The sequence below is a fragment of the Fonsecaea monophora genome, assembly GCF_001642475.1.
Source record: "Fonsecaea monophora strain CBS 269.37 chromosome Unknown Scaff118, whole genome shotgun sequence".
Lineage (NCBI taxonomy): Eukaryota > Fungi > Ascomycota > Eurotiomycetes > Chaetothyriales > Herpotrichiellaceae > Fonsecaea > Fonsecaea monophora.
The window spans coordinates 1-20852 of record NW_019174049.1 but is presented as its reverse complement, the minus strand read 5'-3'; the positions used below and the strand labels follow the sequence as shown (position 1 = coordinate 20852).

The window sequence follows — 20852 nt, the reverse complement described above, 5'->3', positions numbered from 1 at the left end:
CGCCGACCGTTAGCATTATTGCGAGTTGATCGATGACGCTAAGGCAAGACAAAGGACAGCCGAGAAAGGACGATGATATCCTCGGTTCCTGTTCCTAGTGCCCAAGTGACCGGAATTCTGCAGGACGATGATGTGATGAAGAACTGCAGTTGCACGATACTGTGGGAAGGACTGGGTGGTGGCCTGACTCAGGCAGGCCATTTACCCAAGCCCGGCAATTCCTCCCTTTGGTCTTCTCTTTTATCATGTTATGGGCCACCAAAGCAACTCCCAATTTGCGTGGGGAGGATGTGGAGTCATCTCTTTTCATCGAGAGGCTGACCTCAATCCGTTCGGCATTCCCCCAGCCAGGGTAAGGTTCGTAGCTCGGAGGGATCCCGTCCAAGGTCCGCGGAATCCAGCGCGAAGACTTGGTAACTACCTAAACAATCGGGGCAATGATAAGGCGGGGAGGGCGAATTATTGTACTTGTCCTCTTGCCCAGATGACCTCGGTAACTGGCCTCCAAGTTACCGGAATGAGATTCTACGAGGTGCAGTGGATGTGAGGGTGGAATGGCCTCATTTGGGCTGTGTGGTACTTTTCGTCACTAGGAACTCGGTACCTCGTACAGGTGATAGATGACAGATGATAGATGAGAACGCTGGCCATCCACTGGTCAACCAGATGACCGGCAGATTGTCGGGGCCCGCAGAGAGAAAACGACGATAAAGAAAAGAGGGTGTTTTGGATCCCGCATCTGCCCGTCGTCTGCGATGCTGCGATCCCGTGATTCCGACATTCCGATGGGCTCGTCTCATTTGCCGCATGCGCTGCGTTCTTTCCTGATGGTGTCGAATTTACTACTTGCCTCCCATCTCTTTTCACCCTTCTCCCACACTTTGACCATCTCTTCCCCTGATCTGAGCCCTTCATCTTGCATCGAGGGTTTTCCTCATTGTGTGGCCGCCCCATTTCAAGACCAGGTTCCCCCACAGATCAACCCGGGAAAGCGTGCCTTTTATGACATCCAATTGAGAACGCCCCGCATCACTCCAGACTCTACCAGGCTCCCAGGGCGGCACCATTCTGTCTCTCCCCCACGAACGGGCTATTTCACCAGCCAACCGCGGCTCCAGTCGGCCTCGCCTTGGACTTTATCAACCGTGACATATCTTGACTCGGCCCCTTCTTGGGGTGGTCAGACAATCTCCCAGTTGCCTTAAGACGGTCCGTTTCCGACCTTCCCCAGAAAGCGCAAGGCAAAAAACTTGGAGAAAGTCACATTTCCAAGTTGCCCGGCTCTGGTCAATCTCTCCAAATACCTCTTTGACGCCCGCACCAATCCTCCGGCCCCCCGGCTTTTCTTGCGGCCAGGTCATTGTTACACTCACTTTGGACTCTTTTTTCTTGTTACGTACCTCGTGTTCCTCTTTGCGCCTGATTCCATCCTACAGAGCCACGACCGTCGAACCCAACCTGCAACCCTTGGCAACCTCTTTGCAGTGCCTTTCGTTTCGCAAATACCGCCAGCCGCGCGCTGTTCTCAGAAAAAGAAGGAGATAATTTCAGCTGAAACAAAGCCGCTTTGTTGAGCGGTTACGTCTCTTTGGAACGTAATAGTCTCCCGCCCTGCGCCGACGGGTTGAGGCTCAAGATGAGCAACCATCCGCGGCGGAGTGCCCGACTATCATCACATCTACAGCCAGAGCAATTCCAGCAAAGAAGCAGTGGCCGTTCTCCTTCTAGCCTTCCGAATAACTATTCGCAGCCTTCAAGTGCCTCGACGAGTTCTCACCCAAGTCCTGTCAGTGACACTCTACAGCCTCCGCCACCTCCTCCTACTCCTCAACACCCACAGCATCGCATTCAGATACAATCACACTTCATGTCTCACCAACAGCAAGGGCACCCTCATATTCACGCTCCGTTGCCTTCGCCTTCAGCCGCGCACATGGGACCATTTTTTGGTGGGCACTATTCGCAACCGAACTCATACGCAGCGCAGCCAATGCACCAGGGTTATCAAGGGCAACAGACATTTGGCGACCAGCAATCCCAAGTGCATCAACAAGAGCAACATCATCATCTACATCCACACTCGAATTCGATGTCCAAGGAGCATCCCGCATACCCGCAGACGATGGGCGCCGGGCAGTTGCCGCCTGACTTTCTGGCCGAGGCAGCAAAACGTGCACAGATGGCTTGCTTGATGCGAGACTTGGGTGATGTTACGCTTTAGAAAGGACATGATCACCGCATCATTTCACTGTCTATACCTTTTTACTCACGTCGCTTGTATTGTTTTATCAGATACGACTTCTCGCCACACGACGGCTTCTCGGTTGAAGACGGGTTGCCGAGGACACTTTGAGTTTGGCATGTGATGGAGCACAACACGGATATTTCGACACCCACTAATACCATGCCGCACAAAAGGACCTCTGGTTTGGAGACCGGCCTGCGATGGTGAACCCGCCAGCGGCAACTCGATCTAATATTGTCACCTTCCGATTACAATGCGGCACAAGGACCACTGCATTCCTTTACAACTACCGATGCAACCATAGCATACGAACTTGAATTTGTTACGTCAGTATCCACATTTACGACATTGCCAATCTTTGCAAGCCACCTATTGATTCTGCCCGCTTCTCAACTCTTGAAATTCTACTCTTATCTCAACGATATTTATCTTCTTCGGAGTCGTCATTATTGTCTCGGGCCGATACCCCCAGAATGTTTGTGGTCAAAATATCGACGCAATCGCCAGCCCCTACCGAGGGTTTAATGGTTATCACAGTCAGTGGTGATGGGTTCGAGTATGCTCAGTTCTTTCGAGCGTCTCACCATCTACCGGCACACAGAAAGGTATAGAGAAGATAACTGTGGGCTTAGAGCTCCCTCCCTCTCTCTCTCACCTCGGATTACCTCGGGAAAGGATTTGGTTTAATTTATTGCAATGCTTGCGTGGTTTGTTAGATGAGCGACTGAAGAAATGCATTTCATGCGGTGAACTGGAGTTGAATCAGCGTCTCTGAACACTTGCTGGAGTACCGTCCATGTTTGGAATTTGTTTTTCCCCCTTTATCGAGAGTACAGTCGCGAGGTTCCAAGATGATCTTTTGGACTTTCGGTGGGAGGTCAAGTGGGCACAACCCAGGGAAGGAAAGGGGGAGGTATACATGAACTTGGAGAATTTTAGATTCCTTTTTTTTTTTCAGACACACGGCCCGGTGCCTAGAGCCGGCGGACTTCTTTTGCGCTTCACGGTTCCTCGCGCCGTCAGGATCAGAAACGACTGAAAAAAAAAAAAAAAACACAAGACAGAGATGTGGAATTGGGAGCGGATTCGGGAAATGGAAATGAGAATGGGAAACGGATACTAGGAAAGGGGTGAACTGGGGAAATCGGAACTGGAATGAGAATGACCGTTATCACTCTTGATGCCTTTGTGTCTCTTTTTTTCAATCATAATTTTGATTTTGTCGGTCTTTCTGCTCTACGGCATTCAATAGCCCCGAACCGGGTGCTTTTTACGTGTCTGCTCCTTTCCTCTCACCTCACCTCTCTCTGTGTTTCGTCGTCGTCGACGTCGTTATCGTTGTCGTTGTAGAGATATCATCCTTTAACCCCCGCTCCCTCTCTCCGTTTCTCTCGCTCCAGACCTCCTGTTTCACCTCACAAAAGCCAAGCCAAGCCAATCATTCCTCTTCCATCCACTCCGCCTCGAGAAAGTCAATGAACCCCTCGACGATCTGCCTGCGTCCACTGACGTAGCCCTGTCCGTGCGCGATACCCCCTCTTTGGATCTGCGTGTATTTCCGCCGGAGGCGCTGGAGCATGGGCTGCGAGAGGACGACGCCGGGAGGGATGTGGATGGCTCGTTCGACGGTTGTTGTCTTGGGCGACTCGGTGGGAGTGGTTAGTTCCGCTGGATGGCTAGGGGATGAGAGGGGGAGAGGGATGGGGATGGAGAGGAGCAAGTCGCCGCCATCATGACCTGCGTGGGCGGAGAGATTCTGTTCCCACGCCTGTGCGAGCAGGTTCTTGACCACGTCCATGGTGGCCGACTCGAGGGTTTGCAGGGCATCCGAGGCTGTGGCGCGCGGGAGAACCGTGGCCGCGTGCGGTTTCACCACTTCCGACTTTTCACGCACGGGTGGGGGTTGTGTTGCGGATGAGAGGGATACGACGGCCGCGTTCCTGTCCCCATTACCCGCCGCCGTTCCAGCTCTCTCAGATGAACGAAGTTGACTCAACGCCTTTTTGCTGGTCGGCTTTGTCGGTGGGGGGTAGATTGCGTTCCAGATTTCCTGGATCGGAGGCGAAGCGTCGGACGAAGGGACGGTGAAGAGAGGTGTGTCCCAGCGGGAGAAAGGGGACGGGGGTTCGTAGCGCATCATCAGGGAGGTGAGAGTTGACGACGAGTATGGAGGAGAGGAAGTCGGCGGCGGGATTGCGATTGATGGCGCATAAGGCGTCGGCAAGGGTGGATTCTCTCGTCCTGGTTTTGATACCGTCGACGACGACGAGGGCGAGCTTGCGTCCGGCGGTCCGCCGATGTATAAGGACTTGAGAGTCATCGTGTCGTCTGGTAACGTTCGAGGCATTGCATCCCCGCTGTCGCCATTGTCCAGCCCGTCCATCGAGGAAGACCGAGACCGAGACGTCGCGTGCTCCAGCACCCGATCACCGTAGATGGCGGTATGACTTTCTGGAACCAGATCGCCCAAGACACTTTCGCCGCCCTGATTGTGCCGCGTATGCTTGTGCTTATCCTTGTCCAACACATTCCCATCTTCTCCTCTGCCACCACCATCCTCGGCGTCCAGCTCCCCCTGCTGCGCTCTCAACCTCTCCCGATTCCACCTCTTGCACTCATCCTCCTGCGCCGCCACATGGACAACGCAACATCTCGTGCCCACGGCCTTGGCCTCGCACCACAACTGGTATCTATAGCCCTTGATGTAGTTCAACCCGTCGGCGATCACGACATTGTCCTTTGAAAGCGCTCGCTTGATCGCGGAGAACTCTTCCGCCCTCGCGGTCTTTTCGTGGGAGGCGTTGTTGTAGATCTGATCTCGAAGGAGTGTCGTCTGTTCTATAGACTCCGTACCGTCACGATCGTCGTCCGACGATGCGTGGTATGAAGGGACAATCTGGACGGTCCTTTTTGATATTGATGGTTCGTTGGCAGGAGGGGTGACGAAGGCCGCCAGCGACGCAGCGATTTGCTGGGCGCGGTACGTTTTGCCCGAGCACGGAAGGCCTGTGATAATGATGAGCTACGGGGAAAAAGTCAATCGTCGTGAAGAGGACAGTCTAGGTGCAAGGATCTTGTACTCACCGGCATAACGCAGTGCAGGCGGTAGAAGGTTGGTACAGACTTGAGTAGAAATTTTGATTTTTGGGTTATGGCGGGGGTTCCTGGGAGCGCCGCGGGAGTTGCCAGCGTTGGTGGGCAGGCGGGCTACACAATTGAGAGGTTCAAAAGGACCAAGTCAAAAGAAGTTTTACACTCAAGGTGTCATATTTTGCTATCTCTGAGGAAAAGCCCCGAAAAGTCCTGAAAGTAGCTACATAGTTGTGCGTACAGTACATTCACAGCGATTAGTACTGACACTGCTGTCATGATGTCTCTATTTACCCAATTCCCTCCATCCTCGCTGAATGTCTCTAGACCAATGGTGTAAGATTGCATAGGCATCAACCATTCTCTGGTCGATTGTTTGAACATGTCGTAGAATTTGTCACAAAAGCATATTGGCCTATCCTGGAAATGAGTCCTGGGGGGAAAACTCCTTGGTAGATGTGTTGGCCAGTCCTGGGAATATAAACAACAACCTCCGGGATTCACGACCCCGTCTCGGAAGAGAATTTGCCCTGTGGTTTGGTCGCACCCGGCTGAAGAAATATAGAATGGAAACAGGTAGCCTGACATTTTGGTAGGGAGGTTCTGGCTGCATTCATCCCATGGCAGCACTGTTGTTCTGTTTCACCTCTGACATTGCTGCTCTGCAATACAGCGGTGGGCTGGCTCCATGGTTGGTCTCGTGCAGGTTCAGAAGAAGAGTGATGAAAAGGTCCAGTAGTCTTTAGGTGGTAGGTTGAACAGGGTATATATCGCTTCATTGATTGAGTTAAGGACGGACAAAAGAAAGAAACTCATGAAGGATAGATCCCGGAGTAGGGTGGTGACACCCGGCACGTCCTGGAGATGGCGGTTGTGGGCGAGAATTGGACATCATCCATCGACACTGTTTGTGGCATCATTGCATCATAATCCTGGGTCTGAATGGTGTACGCGCCTGGAGCAACGTACTGCGCTCGGGTAATAGCCTGGCCATAGTTCTGAGTCTGGATGGCAGCGTTGGCCATCGCATGGACCTTGGACAAGGTGGACGAGTTGGACCTCCTCATGGGGACAGATGTCGGCTTCTTCCTCTTGTTCTGGCTTTGAGTAGCTGAGCTCTTCTTGGGGAGAGGCTCAGGTTCTTCGTATTGGTGGACTCGTTTCATATGGTCACGCTGGTTCCATCGTCGAGGAAATCCATTGCCCTCTCGAGCACGGTCACAGTCCGGGAATTTGCACAGGTAGGGGTTCACTCCGTGGTTGTGTTCTCCATGGGCCTCTCGTTCGTGCCTAAGGAGGCATGCATTAGAAGAGAACCGGAGGTCCTCGCATTCCGGGCGATCCGTAAAACGACAGCGGTACGGCCTCAAATGGGAGTCCACGTATTTGCTGGATGAAGCAGAGAGTATTAGAACGACATCATCTTGCGGGTGGCACAGGTTTGACCTACTTGTAGATGCATTTTTGTTTGGTGGGTTGGTGATTGCACTTGAGCTTCTCAAACATGGGGCAATGATAGTGTCCGCTTTTGTCGGGCCGGGCTTCATAGAGTGGTCCACTTCTGGCTTTTTCTCGGTCCGATTGTTCCTCTTTGGGGCTCCGGGTCTCAGCAGGCAGGATACACGAAACACTTTGGTCAATCACGCCATTCCGCTCTGATGCGGATCGAATAGGCCTGGGTCGAAATACATTGCGTCCTTTGAGGCTGTTGATGACAACTTGTGTTAGTAGGGGGACGAGGTGCGGGTAGGGAGAAGGGGGGGATCTGACCTATCTGGTAGCGCCTTTGACACGGTATTGATCCCGTAGAGAGCGGAGTCCGGGGCATCTGGGCATAGCTTCTCCTGGGCAGACAGGCAATCCCGGACATAATCCTCTGGAGGGGGTGTTGGCAGTCTCTGAACGGAGAAACTCTGTGAGCTGTAATTGTTCACCATTCCTTGATGGTAAAGTGGCGAAGTATCCATGGACATGTATCCGGGAATAATCAGATCCTCTGGCTGGTCTTGGCCCTGGTATTGCGAAGATTGCACGAGGTTCAAGTCTGCAGAATTGTCGCCCGAGAAAGCATCCTCTGTCAGGAACTCAGATGTTGGATCGGCGTCAAAGCCGCCCAAGCTCGACATCACGGGTACGACGAACGCACCGTCAGATGCGGTCATGGAAGCATATGTCATTGCAGAAGACGCTGACAAGAAGAAGTCATCACTGTGAGGGTATTGTCCTGAGGGATAGACGCTCGGTGCGGTCCCGTAACACCGACGTGATCCAGGGGACGTAGAAGTCAAAGAAAAGTGTGCGTTGGACATTCCGCCGGCCATGGAGGCCGAACTAAATGGAACAGAGTCCGCATAAGTCACAGGCATGGTCCTCGGAATCCGGCTTTGAGATCCTGGAGTAATGGTGGCCAGTTGTGGATTTCTCCTGGATAATGTTGCTGAGGTCATTGTTGAGCCAATGTTTCTTTTTCTGCCAGCGCGAATAGATGTTAGTACTCGCCCCCATCATACACAAACATCCGACACCGAAAACACAGCAACTATCAAATGAGGACATGGGTATCCGGGATGTCCGAGCAGACGGGAAGCGGCCAGCAACCAGGGACGTTGGCAGTTTCCAGCCCACTCCGTGGTCAGAGTCGAGTGCTATCAGGTCCGGAAGAACAAGGCAAGTTGTTGGCAAAGTCCATAGGGTCGGTGGCAAAGGTACCCGTTGATATGCCATGAGGTCCACGACAACAAAAACAGCATGAGGCAACAGACTCGGACAGGCGATCAAGTCCACGGGCCTGACTTCGATCCGAACGGTTAAGCTTTATAAATCCGGCGCATTGTAGCAAGTGTCGCGAAGCAAGAGTGACAAGCCCAGTCCATCCGGCCACTTCCTAGACGAATCCTCCGAAGAGAAGGATGATAGGAGTTTCAAGCATGAAAAGCATTCATTGTAGTCCTCATCATGACAAGATCATTAGTTCGTGTCCCAGGCACCATGTGGTATGTCGATATTGTCGAAGTAAGTTCTGTCCCAGGGCTTTCAAATGGTCGAGAGCAGTTGCCGAATGTTGTGTGGTTTGAGATGCACATGACCAGTTATTCCAGGATCAAATAGGAATAGACGAAGTCCGGATAATGTCTTCAACGGCCATTCCATGGGAATCTCCTTGGGCACTAACATTTGTCCGGGATAACAATGGGTCCATCCGGGTATATCCATGGCAAATCTGTTTGGTTCCAGGGGACTTTTGAGACATTTCATTTCATTTCATGTGTACGGGAGCGTGACATAGTCAATGCATCCTCGTAGCACAGAGAGCCTTGGGCCAGAAGCCACAAGGGCAGGTTGTCGAGCACATGGGTTGAAACAGTTCAAGTGGGTTGTCGGAGTCCTCAGGGTAACAGGTACACGGGATAAGGAAAAACAAGGACTTGGCGAAGGGAAAGCGAAAGGAAATCTTGCAGTACCTCAACAACACGCTGCAAAAGCTGGCTTGTGTCAAAACTAGAGTTGTCGGCGCTCGAATTTCCCGGGTAGTTCTGTTCCTGGCAATGCAGAGAGAGAAAAAAGCAAAAGAAAGCAATCCCTGGAAAGTCCGGTTTGGATTGTCCTGTGGATGATAAATGCAGTAAATCCTGGTTGGCCAATGGATGGGGTTGCAGTTAGGTCGTCCAATATGATGTGAGATAAAGCTGATGTTTCTTTGTTCTTTTGATCACGGGTAGTAACAAGGCGGTAGAAGTGTGGGAGAAGAAGAGAAGCAGAGATCAAGAGGAGGGTGTGAAGGAGTTATAAAGGGGACACCAGCAGAGGCGGTCGAGTTGGCGGAGGAGAGGAAGAGAAATGAGGTGAGAAGAAGTGGGCGAGAAAGTGGGAAATGTGGGCGGTGACCGTGTGCCAGCGCCTGGTATTGGCTGCATTGAGACATTCGGTTGGTCACACAAGAGCCAGTGAACTAGAAACTCATGACACGAAGCCATCAATGGGACCAAGTTGCAGCAATTGTCTTGTCGTAGCTTGATGCAAAGCTGCTGCACGTCCCGCTCCTGCACGTTGCCTTGTTGCACCTGCCATGCCCATTGCCCATCCGCCGACCTGGAACTTGCCAGTCCGGTCCGGCGCTAGCCGCTTCGGCTACAGCCAGCTCCCTTCCCAATACCACCTACATGCCACGGCCGACGTCATTTGTGGATACGTGTGAGCTGTTATTGGCAAAACCAGCTGCAAGTGGTGAGGCTGGATCCACTTAGATCAATGTGACTGGTCCCAATCTTCAAACCAGCAAATGGGGCCATGATCACCAGGGGCATCTTCATTCGCCGTCCATCAACTTGGCTCCGCTTTGCTGGCTCTGAGTCTCTGACATGCCGACTCGAAGTCCCCACGGCGCAGCCTCCGACCAGCCCGTGGCTCAACTTTTTCAACTGTTGCGAGTGGTTCAACTGGTTCAACTGGTGTGATGGAAACATGGGTGTATGCAAAGTGCAAGCACACAACAATCTGACGTGGCACTCTCCAAAACCAACAATCTGCTCTTGTGACTCGCACTCGCACTCGCATTGCAGGGACGCCCGTCTTTGCATTTTCAGCACGCAAAGACTCGTCACCAATTATAGGTGAAATAGTGAGAGTACCGTGCATTGACCGAAGAGGGGCGCTGTATTTGTCTGCTGACACGTCGACGAGGACAATGGCTGGAGCCTGGCGAGACGAGGTCTAGAAAGACCTTTGGGTTACGCAAGGAGAACAGAACACAGACTTTGTGTAACCATCCCAAGTCCTTGTTCTGCATATATCCAAGGCTACTGGTCAGGAAACAGTGGCCTCACCTTGAACTCGTCCTGGTGGCATCCCTGAGGGACTTTGGTCACAGAGTGAATTTTGCACAGAGAAGGACCACAACCTTGCTTCACGTGATGTTATATGCACTTGTTACGTGGCAGCCTCTTTGTCGCAGCTTCACCGCCACCAGCGGGAATTCTTTATTGGCTCAATCAAGCATTTGCGCTACAAGTGCACACTTCGACGAGGCTTGCAATTGAGAGTCTGAAGCCAGTAAATTAATCAAGTATACTTGTAGGTAGACTGACTCTGAACAGATCGACGTGGTTCATGGCGCACAATGATACCATATTCTCGGCTTCGATTCTAGGAGACACGTTGAATCGGAATATTGCCGATACTTACACACCACGAGAATCATAACTACATGTGGAAACACGGGAGAACATCTGTGAGAATCACGGCAAGGTACCTGCGTAGACGATATGATTAGCACAACTATGCCAGCAAATTGTGGGGTGGACAGATAACAAAGTTGGCTGCTGGGCTGATTTCAGAAGATTGAATGATGGATTGGTTCTCGTTCAAAGACGTTGATGTCTCAGTTGAACTATGCTTTTGGTTGGAGTTTTCATCACAAAGTGACAGTGCTAGGGTCGTGTTTCGAATCTCGGAGAGACGGCACATACCTTTTCGTGCGAACCTCGAGTGAAGTCGAAACACAGGAGCAAGCTTGACAAATTTTCTTTGGACTGTCGTGAAAAGCTGGGTCGTGAGGTAGGAGACGAATTCTCAGCCGCATAATGAGAAGGCCTACCTCTTCTTGAGCAGGTCTTGAAACTCCGTGTCTAATGCTCATGTTGGCTTCGTCCAACAGTGCGGAAACGGACCCAAGGTGTGGAAAAATTGTTGGAAAAACGAGTCTTGATCTCACGTGCTGAGAAGTTGGCATGTTGATCAGTATCTTGGCATATTTGCTGGTATTGTGGCGTTTTGCTCTCCCAGGGGCAGTCGTTCCTGATTGGGTGCAGGTACGTTGCACGACGTCGTGCTCAATTGTCCTCACACAGGTCCGAGTTTGTCTGCCTTGCAGAGGCCTTGGATGAATTTAAAATCCAGAAGATTTGATGCCATTCTCGCTAGCAGATCTCATACTGAACTGCTCGCAATTATTCGAGCCTCGGCGAGTCTTAATCTTCGAGAACACAACGTTATAGCATATACTATTAGAAGTCCTTGTAGAGCCCGAATGAACCTGGGAGCGAGAGTGGAAGCCACGATGATGCAGTACAAAGGCAAGAAGTTAAAAGAGTAGCGTCATCGGCAGACATGGTGATTGCTGGTGCTGTAGGTACAAGGTTAACAAGGGTCCGCCACACTTCGTATGCTACTATCTGTTTTAATCTGACGTATTCCACGCATTTCCTCTATTGTGTTGATTCAGTGGACCTGAGATGAATTGGACGGGTGGCAGCCTGCAGCGTCACTCCAAGTCTAACACCAATACACTTGTCAAGACACAGAAGCAAAATTTTGCAAAGGCCAAACTGCAACCTCAAACTCGTCGTCCTTGTCCTCCATATCCCACCCTCCCCTTACAGCGAGATCCTCAACAAGAATCCTTCTCAGCGACAAAGCATTTTTCTGGGAATACATGTGAACGCAGGGTTCCTGCCCGTTGCTCTATCACGGAAGAAGCGAGATCAATTGAAGGTTGGCAGCGTTCTGGAACCGACAGCTTGCACTGCTTGGACAGCCAAGTGCAAGGTCAAGGCTCTGATGATGAGGGGCGCTGCAGGCAAGAACCGAGAAACCGATCGTTACACTTTGTGCTAACACTGTCTGCAGGCAGGGAGAATATCCCATTAACCTCGAAGGCACTCGCAAAGCTCTGCTCAACAAATCTGACTGGCTTGGACTCGCCACTTCACGACCATTGAAGTTCAGTCAACGTACCCAAGACGACATAGAAGGGATAGGTCGTCGACGCAAGAAAGCACAAGTCAAGCAGGGAATGGTGATGCGCCGAAAGGAATCGAAGCTCAGGGTGTCACGCTCAGTACCGCCCGCTCCTGAGATTTCGTCACTACACACGGACGAGATCAGTCTGAGAATAGGCTCCAATATACATCAGACCCAAACCACCCCCAGCGTCTTTCTTCGCAAAGAGCCTGCCCACACAGCAGAAAGAGCTATACTTGACCTGTCGCCACCCAGAAAGTCTTGTGAAGAGGAGAAAACATGCAACACATGGAAAGAGACGCGGAGAAAAGAGAAATCTGACAGTGTCCAAGTCCATACTTGTCGCCCACGCAGGAGAAATACACCTGATCTCGAATCTGCTAACGAACCAAATCTTGTCGCCCTTAATGAAGCGGTTGCTCTTGGCCTCACGTCCTGGGACAGGGTCCGCAGGCACGCTCGGTCTGGGACCAAGACGAGTGTTTCGATCGCGCACTCGTTGTCCCACGAAGGATCTCCAGCACCTTTAGATTTCGACATGGACGTCCACTGGAAGCATGGATCCTGTCAGCTTGATGAGGAACTTTCTATTCCTGATTGTTTTGACGGAGACTTCTCGCTGCAACGGACAATACAACCCTTTCCAGATCTAATCCGCCGTGGTATTGCGGTGGGACTTCTGAAAGATGGCATGAGCCAGAGTTCATGTCCAGAATCCTTTCCCCAGCAAGCTCTACATTCTAGTCAGAGTCATCCTTTAGCTGATGAAAGGACGGAAGTTCCATACGAAAACGATATAGCTCTCGATGCTAAAGTGGTACTGAGCCAAGAGTTTACGTTGGATGACCAAGTGAAACTAGAGCAGACCGTGGAAGGGCTTGAGCGAGAAGATCGGCACAGAGGGGGATCTTCGTCCGCTGCTGACAATGTAGGACAGAGCGATGCAATCGATTCGCTGTGGTGTTTTGACGGCATCAGCACTTCCGCAACTGGTGACATGTTTGATTCTGGGCGTGCGCTTGTCTTCAGTTCAAACGAAGCCGACTCTGACGCCAGCTATCATCCTGTCGCTCTGGATACTGACAAGGAACATCCATCTCGAACAGGTGAAGCTACCGACAACATTAGCAGCGAGACAGGGTACCCTGTTACCTGCCAGGGTGTCGAGGAACGCGCCCCCTTGAGTACAGAACACCGCCCCCCGATGACATTCACTCGTCAACGAGGGCAACGTGAGGATCAAACAGGTGCTTCTGGAATGAAAGTCATGCCAAACACAGAACGAAGCACCAGGATGAACGATAAAGCTTGGATGAGATATGTTTGTCCAGAGGAGTTTGGTCAGGTACAGGATGGTTTCCACTTTCAAGCTGGCACAGTCACACCAACGTCTATCCCTTGTCTGCTTAATGCAACCCCGGGCATCGACAAACCCTGGTGTTCTGACTACAGCAAGCCCAGTCCCTGGGTCGGGCCACAACAACCGGGTCCAGAATGTGGAATTTTTAACTCACCTACTTCCATTCCCAGTGCTGTAAACACATCCATTTTTATAGCATCCACACCTGGCTGTGAGCATTCGGAGACAGATTTCCTGTCACAACTCAGTCCCATGGAGGGTTGTTTCGATGAGAGACTGGTTGACACATCACTATACAACAACGCCCCGAGAACGGACCCTGCGATTGACACTAGCCCAATCAGGAGTTTGCACAACTTTCGAAATACGGGGATTACAGAGGTTCCGAGATCCCTTCTACCGACGAAAAGAAAGGCGTCGGATCCACCTACGGAACGACCATTATCAGATTGGCTTAGACCCACAGATTGGTCGGGGCCAGAAGCGTTGGCGTCAATGTACGGGCTGACCAACGGCTGGCTCTCTGGCGACTTCGTAAGTACGAGTACTGTACAGAACGATAGCGTGACAACAACCATGGGCAACCCAGCTACAGTATTTCAACACCGGGCCAATAAATCTGGTAATACTCACGCTCCGGTCTTGGAGAGTTTGGAGAAGAATGGCCAGGGATCGAGGAGAGTGGCACACCGAGAGGAGGTTCCTGCCAGCATTTTCAGCAGGAGTGACAAGCTAACGGCAGATATGTCGCCGTCTCTCTCGTGTAGAAGCGCGAGATCGACGATTGGAGATTACGTGCAAGCAACAGCATTTCCGTTGTGGTCTGACGTCTCGACCACTGCATCGACACGGTTTGCCAGCTTGGAACCTACGAATACCCTTCTGTCAGCTTCGATGCCGTCAGTGACCCAATTGAGGCCTGGTGAAGAAGAGAAGCAGATTGTGGACACGCATGCCACTCGATCACGGCATCTTGTTCGAGGAGCTACGGGGATTGCTACTCAGATACCGCTCTGGGGCGAGGGTCAAGGATATATTTGAAGATGAATGCGATGGCTACGCGAGAGTTGACGGATGATGAGAATTGAGCTGTAACTTTTTTGTATCTCGAGCACCGCCTAGAGCTAGCTTTGACAGTAATATCAACAAATGCCTCGGGAGGAGTTCTTGTAATAAACCCTCACACCCGTTTCGTTACCTGGATTGTAGGACCTGGCCCCAGGAAATCTGCTCAATCTACCATCTCCAATAGCCAGCTTGTTAAGCAGATGTTGACATTCTGCTCTATCTCCGTGCATTTCTCAGTGTACAATATTGACCGCAAGTCGAGAAAGGCGAGTATTCGTAATAGGCGAGTGAGTCTGTCAGATCCGCTCCGCCGCCCTGTCTAACACTTTCTCGTGCATGCGCGAGGTCTGAGTCATTCAGGACTCAGGAGTCTTTCAGGTCGCATCGTGTGTTGATAACGCCTCCGGTCCAGCTTCCATCAGACGTTTATGAATCCATATCACAGTTGCTTTTCCCACGCCCCAGCCCCTGATTGTTTCTCCCCCGACATGTCTTTTGACCAGTGGATTGTACTCGTGTACTTTCATGCGTGGCCCAGCGTAGACGTAGGTAAAATTGGATTCGTAGGTTACTTTGTCGGGGGGAGGCTCTTGTCTGGAGTGTTCTTGGATCGACGAAGGTAGGAAGTAGGTGTGTGTTTGGTGCAAGGGCGTGTCGAGGAGATTTGTTGCTGTCGATACTGAAGCATGTCACGTATTTGTATCGAGTAAGAGAAGCAGGCTCCTTTTTTTGTTCACATTCGCTGCTCCGTTCTTTCCCTTTTTGTTCTTTGCAACCGATGAGGTTGGGATTTGGATTTGATAGCCTCTTGGGAAACAAGGGTCGGATCTGCTGCGTAGGGAGCGTGTTGTGGAATGCATTCATCCTCTCTCTCTCGCGCGCGCGCGTAGATTTTAATGTCTTAAAGTGTCATGGTCACACGTCAAAACATGTCAAAATCAAAGGTGTCGGGATGAGTTCATCGACATGGTGATAGGGGTTTGTGGTTTCCAAGGTGCTCGGTGGTCCGTTGGGTGTGGTGATCTCGGTTCATTGAGAGGTGTAGCTGCTCGAGGCTTGACCATGGTTCTTCTCATATTGGGACCTGGGAGGGCTAAAGGCTTTTGGGGAGGGGAAGGTATGCGGTGAGTAGCTGTGGCTGGCAGTGTCAATAACGAAGGGTCAAAGTCTGATTGTAGGAAGTCAGTCCCGTCTCAAGCATCAGTCGCTGACTTCGCAGTGTAGTTAGAGTAAGTCCCTGAAGGGGCGTTGCTGCGTCCAGGCATGTATGACAGAAGCAGCTTTGAATCATCGTCGTCGTCTGGAGAGTTTGGTTGCTCTCAGTCAGTCAATACTCGAGAGCATGAAGAAGCTTGTGGAACACCCGACGATGTTTCAATGTCCTATGTCCTCCTGACGGGGGTTTGTCCAAAGAAAGGAGAACCCATTGTCACATCGGAATGTGAGAAGGGGTCACCATTCTCGAGAGAAACAAAGTTACCAGCCAAATCCTGTGAACGACCCAGACAGCGGCCTGTCTCAAGAGTCAGGAATACTCCAGCGCGTGTACAGAAGGACCAATTGGTGATTCTCGGGGTGAACTTCCAGCGCAGCAAACTATCAGAACTATCAAACACGTCTGGCAAATCTCCTTGTCGGGGACCATTGCCGGTGATTGGGCCGCTGGCCACCCTCCCCTCGTACCTGTCGAGGCGAGGGCTGGCTTGCAGCCTTCGTCTGTGGAGCGTCCCTCCCATGTGCATATCACGCACCGGCGGGACGAGCTCAGCTCCACTTCCAACCATGCTGTTTCTGTCTCTTTCTCTTTTCATTTCACGTCTCCTAGTGGGAAACATCCCCCAGTCCGCGAGTCGGACGACAAGGGGGTACCCTTCAAAGTTGAGTCAACATTCTATCCTTGGGGGGGCTTTGCTCCCGACCAAGAACCCAACCACGGTACTGACCGGCCTTTGATTGTTTTGACATTTGTGGGCTTGTCTTGGTTGTCATCTCAGAGGGCCCAGCGAGAGACTGTTCAAAGGGGCCCATGAGACTACTGCCGCCTGGGACATCGGTGTTGTCATGTTAGACAGCTCTCCGTTTGGGGCAGCGGTCACCAGTCCAGACCCGCGGTTTGTTATCTCACCATGGACACCGAACTGAGATAAAATGGGCTTCACAGTAGAAGGCTGACATTTCCAGGGTGATCTGGTATTTTTCTGATACAGATATGTATGTCTAGGGGTCACAGTTGGTATCGATCCGTACTGGGGTAACTTGGGAAAAACTGTTTTGAGTTAGTGGCGTTTTTCCTTCTGCCGCCAACGACAAGCAATTCCGCAACAGGTCAGAAATGCCATCGCTTGACCGTGGTGCCACACAAGCACATGTACTGGTGAGTAGAGAACAGCTGTCCAAAATGATTGTTTAGCATGGGCACCACCGACCCTTCCAGTCGGCACATTCCCACATCCGACTAAATGTCTTGAGTCAGAAGATACTCTGTGCCGAACTACTAGGCTCCTGCGAAGGGCGTAAATTTGTCATTCGAACACGAGAAAACAGGTGGCTCGGAATGGGTGTCGGTTTGCAGTGGTCAGAAACGAGAGCAGAGCACCTTCCCTATGCGTCTTTTAGCCCTACGAGGCGTCACGGCGCAGTGCTGGGTGGACTCTGCATGACTAAGTCTGCCCAAGTATGGATGCCACCCAGATGCTGGGCAGGCTGCATTAATAATAATATCCCCATTGGTCTTCGCTGTTTCGGCCTAAAGTGAAACACCGAATTAGCCTGGGAAAGAATTTCAAGCAAGTCATCGCGGGTTTCAGGGTACCGAGCTTGACGACCTGGGAACGAACAGCTGGGATACCCCCCGGTGTGGACCAGCTGGGCTCATGCTTCCGGCGGTAGTAGGCAGCCGCTCCTACCTCTCCCCGGATCATGTCATCCCTAGTAGAGACATAGTTGATGTCTTTGTCATTTGTCGACGGGCCCACAAGCATGGGACAAGGAGATGCGCCGGCTTGGCTACACACGAGCCCAACCAGGACTAATAAAGAGACTATAGAGGGCCCTGTCTAGTACCTTTTTATATCGATCTTACTTGAGCGGTTGGAGACACGAATCAGCATTCGAAGTTTGACACGACTATACAGTTTGAGTACTAGCATGCTGGGTGGCATGTGATTAGCGGGTTACGGACTAATCCATTTCAGGACTAGGCTATTGCCCTCTGAACCGTGGTTACAAGCAGCAAGAGCAACTGCGCCGACGCTAATCTGACCTCAAGTTTTTGCTGTAACTGCGTATTATTGACCTCCACCACCCCCCCTTCTTCCCCCCTCGCTCCAGCCTCGTCAGAAAGCTAATTCGAGGCCGGATCTCACACCCATGGGCCATCTGAAGGACCTTGTTACACGCTATCTCCCGGCGAGGGAGGGTTTTGTCGTGCCACCAATCACTATCTCTGGTTGGAATCCCGTCTTGAACTTAGTGAGTTTTCACCGTGTCCACTTTCCCACCTCCACTTGTATATCGCCCTGTATCGAACCGTATTCTTTTCCGTTGGCAGATCCATACCACCCAGACCGAATCTACTGGTACGCGGTATAACAAAACAGACGACAATCTCCAACGCCGTCCATACCGTGCCCGTTGCCAAGCATTCGCTCGCTGACCGCCGCCACAGCATCGTGACAGCATCGACAGATCCATCCCCCTGGATGCGTGGTCATGACATCGCCCCCAGGGTCTTTTTGTCCTGGGTGAGCGGCTCAATCTTGTCGAACGTCTAGCGACTTCCTTTTTCGACAAAAGATGGTCAAAACATACACGCTTATCTAACTGGGTTTTTGGGGGTCCCCTGCTGGTGGACACCCGCTTAAGCGAGGCCAGGCACTGCCGAATGTAGCCAACGTTCTCGGGATCATGCTATGCTAGACAGTAGGCCGGCCACTATCAACGGTGTCTCGTACATGATGAAGACGCCCCTGGCTTCTTTAATGCATCTGTGGTCTTTCATATCAGGGCGTCGAAGATCATCTATGCACCTTCGGCCACCCCTAAACGTCAAACGGATACGAAAACGAAAATCTACCAGTTTTTCTGATTGGCGTAAACCAACCATTCGAGAGCCCGAGAGACAACCAAAATACTCCGAGACTCCCCCAAGCCCTTTGATGGTGGCTGCTGCACAACCGTGATCGAATGAACAATCTCCACAAGCGACCATGGCTGTCCTTGACCAAACTCCAGCCCAGTTCGAGTTCGCTACATTCAATAGTGTCAAAGTCGGCACCCCCGGTGCGGCATCAAACAAAGCTCCCTTTCTATTCATTGTCAAAACCCCCGCCTCCGGTGCATTGTCCCGCTCGACTACCCGAAGCGCTGCAGCGAGCATCAATAGTCACGCCCAGCGGTGGGCTCAAGAGGTAGCCTCTTCCAAGGCAGTCGGGGGGAGTAGCACTCAACGCCAGACAGACACACTGCTCTTCGAACAATGCTTGACCAAGTGTCGAGTGTCTCGGCTCCTGGACGACCCGACCAAACCATCCAAGGGGAGACGCTCGGCCAATGCGAAGCAAACAACTCACATCCCGACGAGACGGGTCAGGAAAACGAAGCGCGGTGTTTCTGAAAGCCGCAGTCCCAGAACTGACAAGGGTTCGTCCGCAAGTCCGGAAGCCGAGTCTCGACGGCAGCAAGATTTCAGTGAGGACGAGTATCTCGACAATGAGGCGGTTCAATCACTCCTGGGCCCTTCGCCGGGACCTTCGCAGAAATCTGTGGTTGACCCCTTCGATTACACGGCTGGTACGATAGACAGCGACGCCCTGCCCATACTCCAGTATTATCTGTCATTCGCCCTCCTCTCTACGCCCCAAAGGGACGATGGCCAGAGACCTCGAGACACGGCACTTGGCCAATACTTCTCCAGCATTCACGCCATTATCCAAGGTTGCATGCAGAAGAACGTCCACATGTACGCCCTCTTGGCTGCCACAGCTAGCCGCATGAGACGAGTCTCGGGCATCTCCTTCCACGCCGACAACGGGCCTGAATTGTATCTGCACAAGGCTCTTCATTGCCTGCGGTTGCTGCTTGACAGCCAGTCGGCTGCCGAAGACCGGCAGATCATCCTCGACATTTACTACCTAAGCGTGTGTGGGTGGTACATGGGCAACTACGAAGAGTCCAAAACCCACTTCAACATCCTCAAGCATTTCTGGAAGACGTTGACGCCCCAGCAATCTACGCTCGACCAATACATTTATGATCTGTTGAGTCACAACGCCGTCTTCCTGGGCTCTGACGTGGCGGATCCTGCCAAGTCGGCGACGACACCGGAACTCCTCTGTCCTTCCGTGAGCAGTGAAAAGGTCTCTAAATCCTTGAGCTTGCAATCCAACCGAGTCTCTTCGTCTCAGCACTGTTCAGCCTTCCCGGAAGCGCTTGAACAGAGCACTTATAGCCCTGAACTGAAGTATGTGGTAAGGGAGCTGCCTTCGCTCCTGCGGCTCTTTGATCATTTCCACCAATACCCCGACTTTATCGGTCCTGAGGTAGATTGGGTGCTTAGCAAGAGCAAATTCTTGATACTCCGCCTGCTGGAAAACCCAAGCTATGGCGTCGAGCTCTGCTGCCGTTTGGTGTTGGTGTTGCTGCTCCAACACGTCTCCCAGACGACTCTGGCCAAATTCCACTGCACCGACGAATCCATATACTCTTCTTCGGCTCCTGAAAAGGGGCCGATAACTGACGCCGCCGTTACCAGCAAGCGCCTCAAACGCCAGCTTCAGTACGAAATCCTCCAGCCATCGACCAAATCCCCTTCCGGCCTTGACAACGCATCACGGGCTAGCGGCGAGACCCACGTGGCCTGGTCAGGGAAATCCGACCACCTACTCCTCTGGATTGTGATCACGGGCTTCATTGGGACGCGCAACACGGATCAAAAAGACGAATGCCGATGGTTCCGGACGCGCACCGTGTCGTTGATGAGAGTCCTTGGCATTGGGACTACGAAGCTGTTGAAGGACTTGATGAAGTCGTTCGTGTGGGCAGAGGGGATGTTGGATGACGAGGCGTTGGAGGAGCTGGTCAGGTTGGGCTCAGGGGATGATGGGGAATGACGGGGACGAGCGGTGCTGCTTGCTGGGTAACGGGCGCCTACGAGTGTGTACAAGAACAAACAACAAGGGGCATTCTACACGGGTAACATGGTTAGCCATCTATCATCTATCACGGCGCAAAGAGAGGCATAGCATAGCAGGGCATAGCATAGCAGGGCAGGACAGGGCAGGGCAAGTCAGGGGAAGTCAGCCGGGCCGGGTGTGGGGGGGTCGGGGTCAGGGTCGGGGATCGGGAGGGTCT

The 20852-nt window shown here is 52.1% G+C and overlaps 5 protein-coding genes across 5 annotated transcripts; 3 read left to right on the top strand and 2 right to left on the bottom strand.

Annotated features, from left to right (window-relative positions):
* Nucleotides 1–1636: 1636 nt before the first annotated feature.
* Nucleotides 1637–2221, top strand: AYO21_10371 (hypothetical protein; the record flags this gene model as incomplete). Its single annotated transcript, XM_022660292.1, has 1 exon — nucleotides 1637–2221. One exon carries the CDS (start codon nucleotides 1637–1639, stop codon nucleotides 2219–2221), a length of 585 nt encoding a protein of 194 aa, XP_022507373.1.
* Nucleotides 2222–3683: 1462 nt separating this feature from the next.
* Nucleotides 3684–5719, bottom strand: AYO21_10370 (hypothetical protein; the record flags this gene model as incomplete). Its single annotated transcript, XM_022660291.1, has 3 exons — nucleotides 3684–5267; nucleotides 5330–5452; nucleotides 5630–5719. 3 exons carry the CDS (start codon nucleotides 5717–5719, stop codon nucleotides 3684–3686), a joined length of 1797 nt encoding a protein of 598 aa, XP_022507372.1.
* A 428-nt stretch (nucleotides 5720–6147) lies between these two features.
* On the bottom strand, nucleotides 6148–7782 carry AYO21_10369 (hypothetical protein; the record flags this gene model as incomplete). The annotated part of the gene is made up of 3 exons (XM_022660290.1): nucleotides 6148–6724; nucleotides 6786–7010; nucleotides 7106–7782. 3 exons carry the CDS (start codon nucleotides 7780–7782, stop codon nucleotides 6148–6150), a joined length of 1479 nt encoding a protein of 492 aa, XP_022507371.1.
* Nucleotides 7783–9401: 1619 nt separating this feature from the next.
* Nucleotides 9402–14474, top strand: AYO21_10368 (hypothetical protein; the record flags this gene model as incomplete). Its single annotated transcript, XM_022660289.1, has 2 exons — nucleotides 9402–9526; nucleotides 11960–14474. The coding sequence occupies 2 exons, from the start codon at nucleotides 9402–9404 to the stop codon at nucleotides 14472–14474; spliced, it is 2640 nt and encodes an 879-aa protein (XP_022507370.1).
* Nucleotides 14475–18709: 4235 nt separating this feature from the next.
* On the top strand, nucleotides 18710–20611 carry AYO21_10367 (hypothetical protein; the record flags this gene model as incomplete). Its single annotated transcript, XM_022660288.1, has 1 exon — nucleotides 18710–20611. The coding sequence occupies one exon, from the start codon at nucleotides 18710–18712 to the stop codon at nucleotides 20609–20611; it is 1902 nt and encodes a 633-aa protein (XP_022507369.1).
* Between the last annotated feature and the right edge of the window lie 241 nt (nucleotides 20612–20852).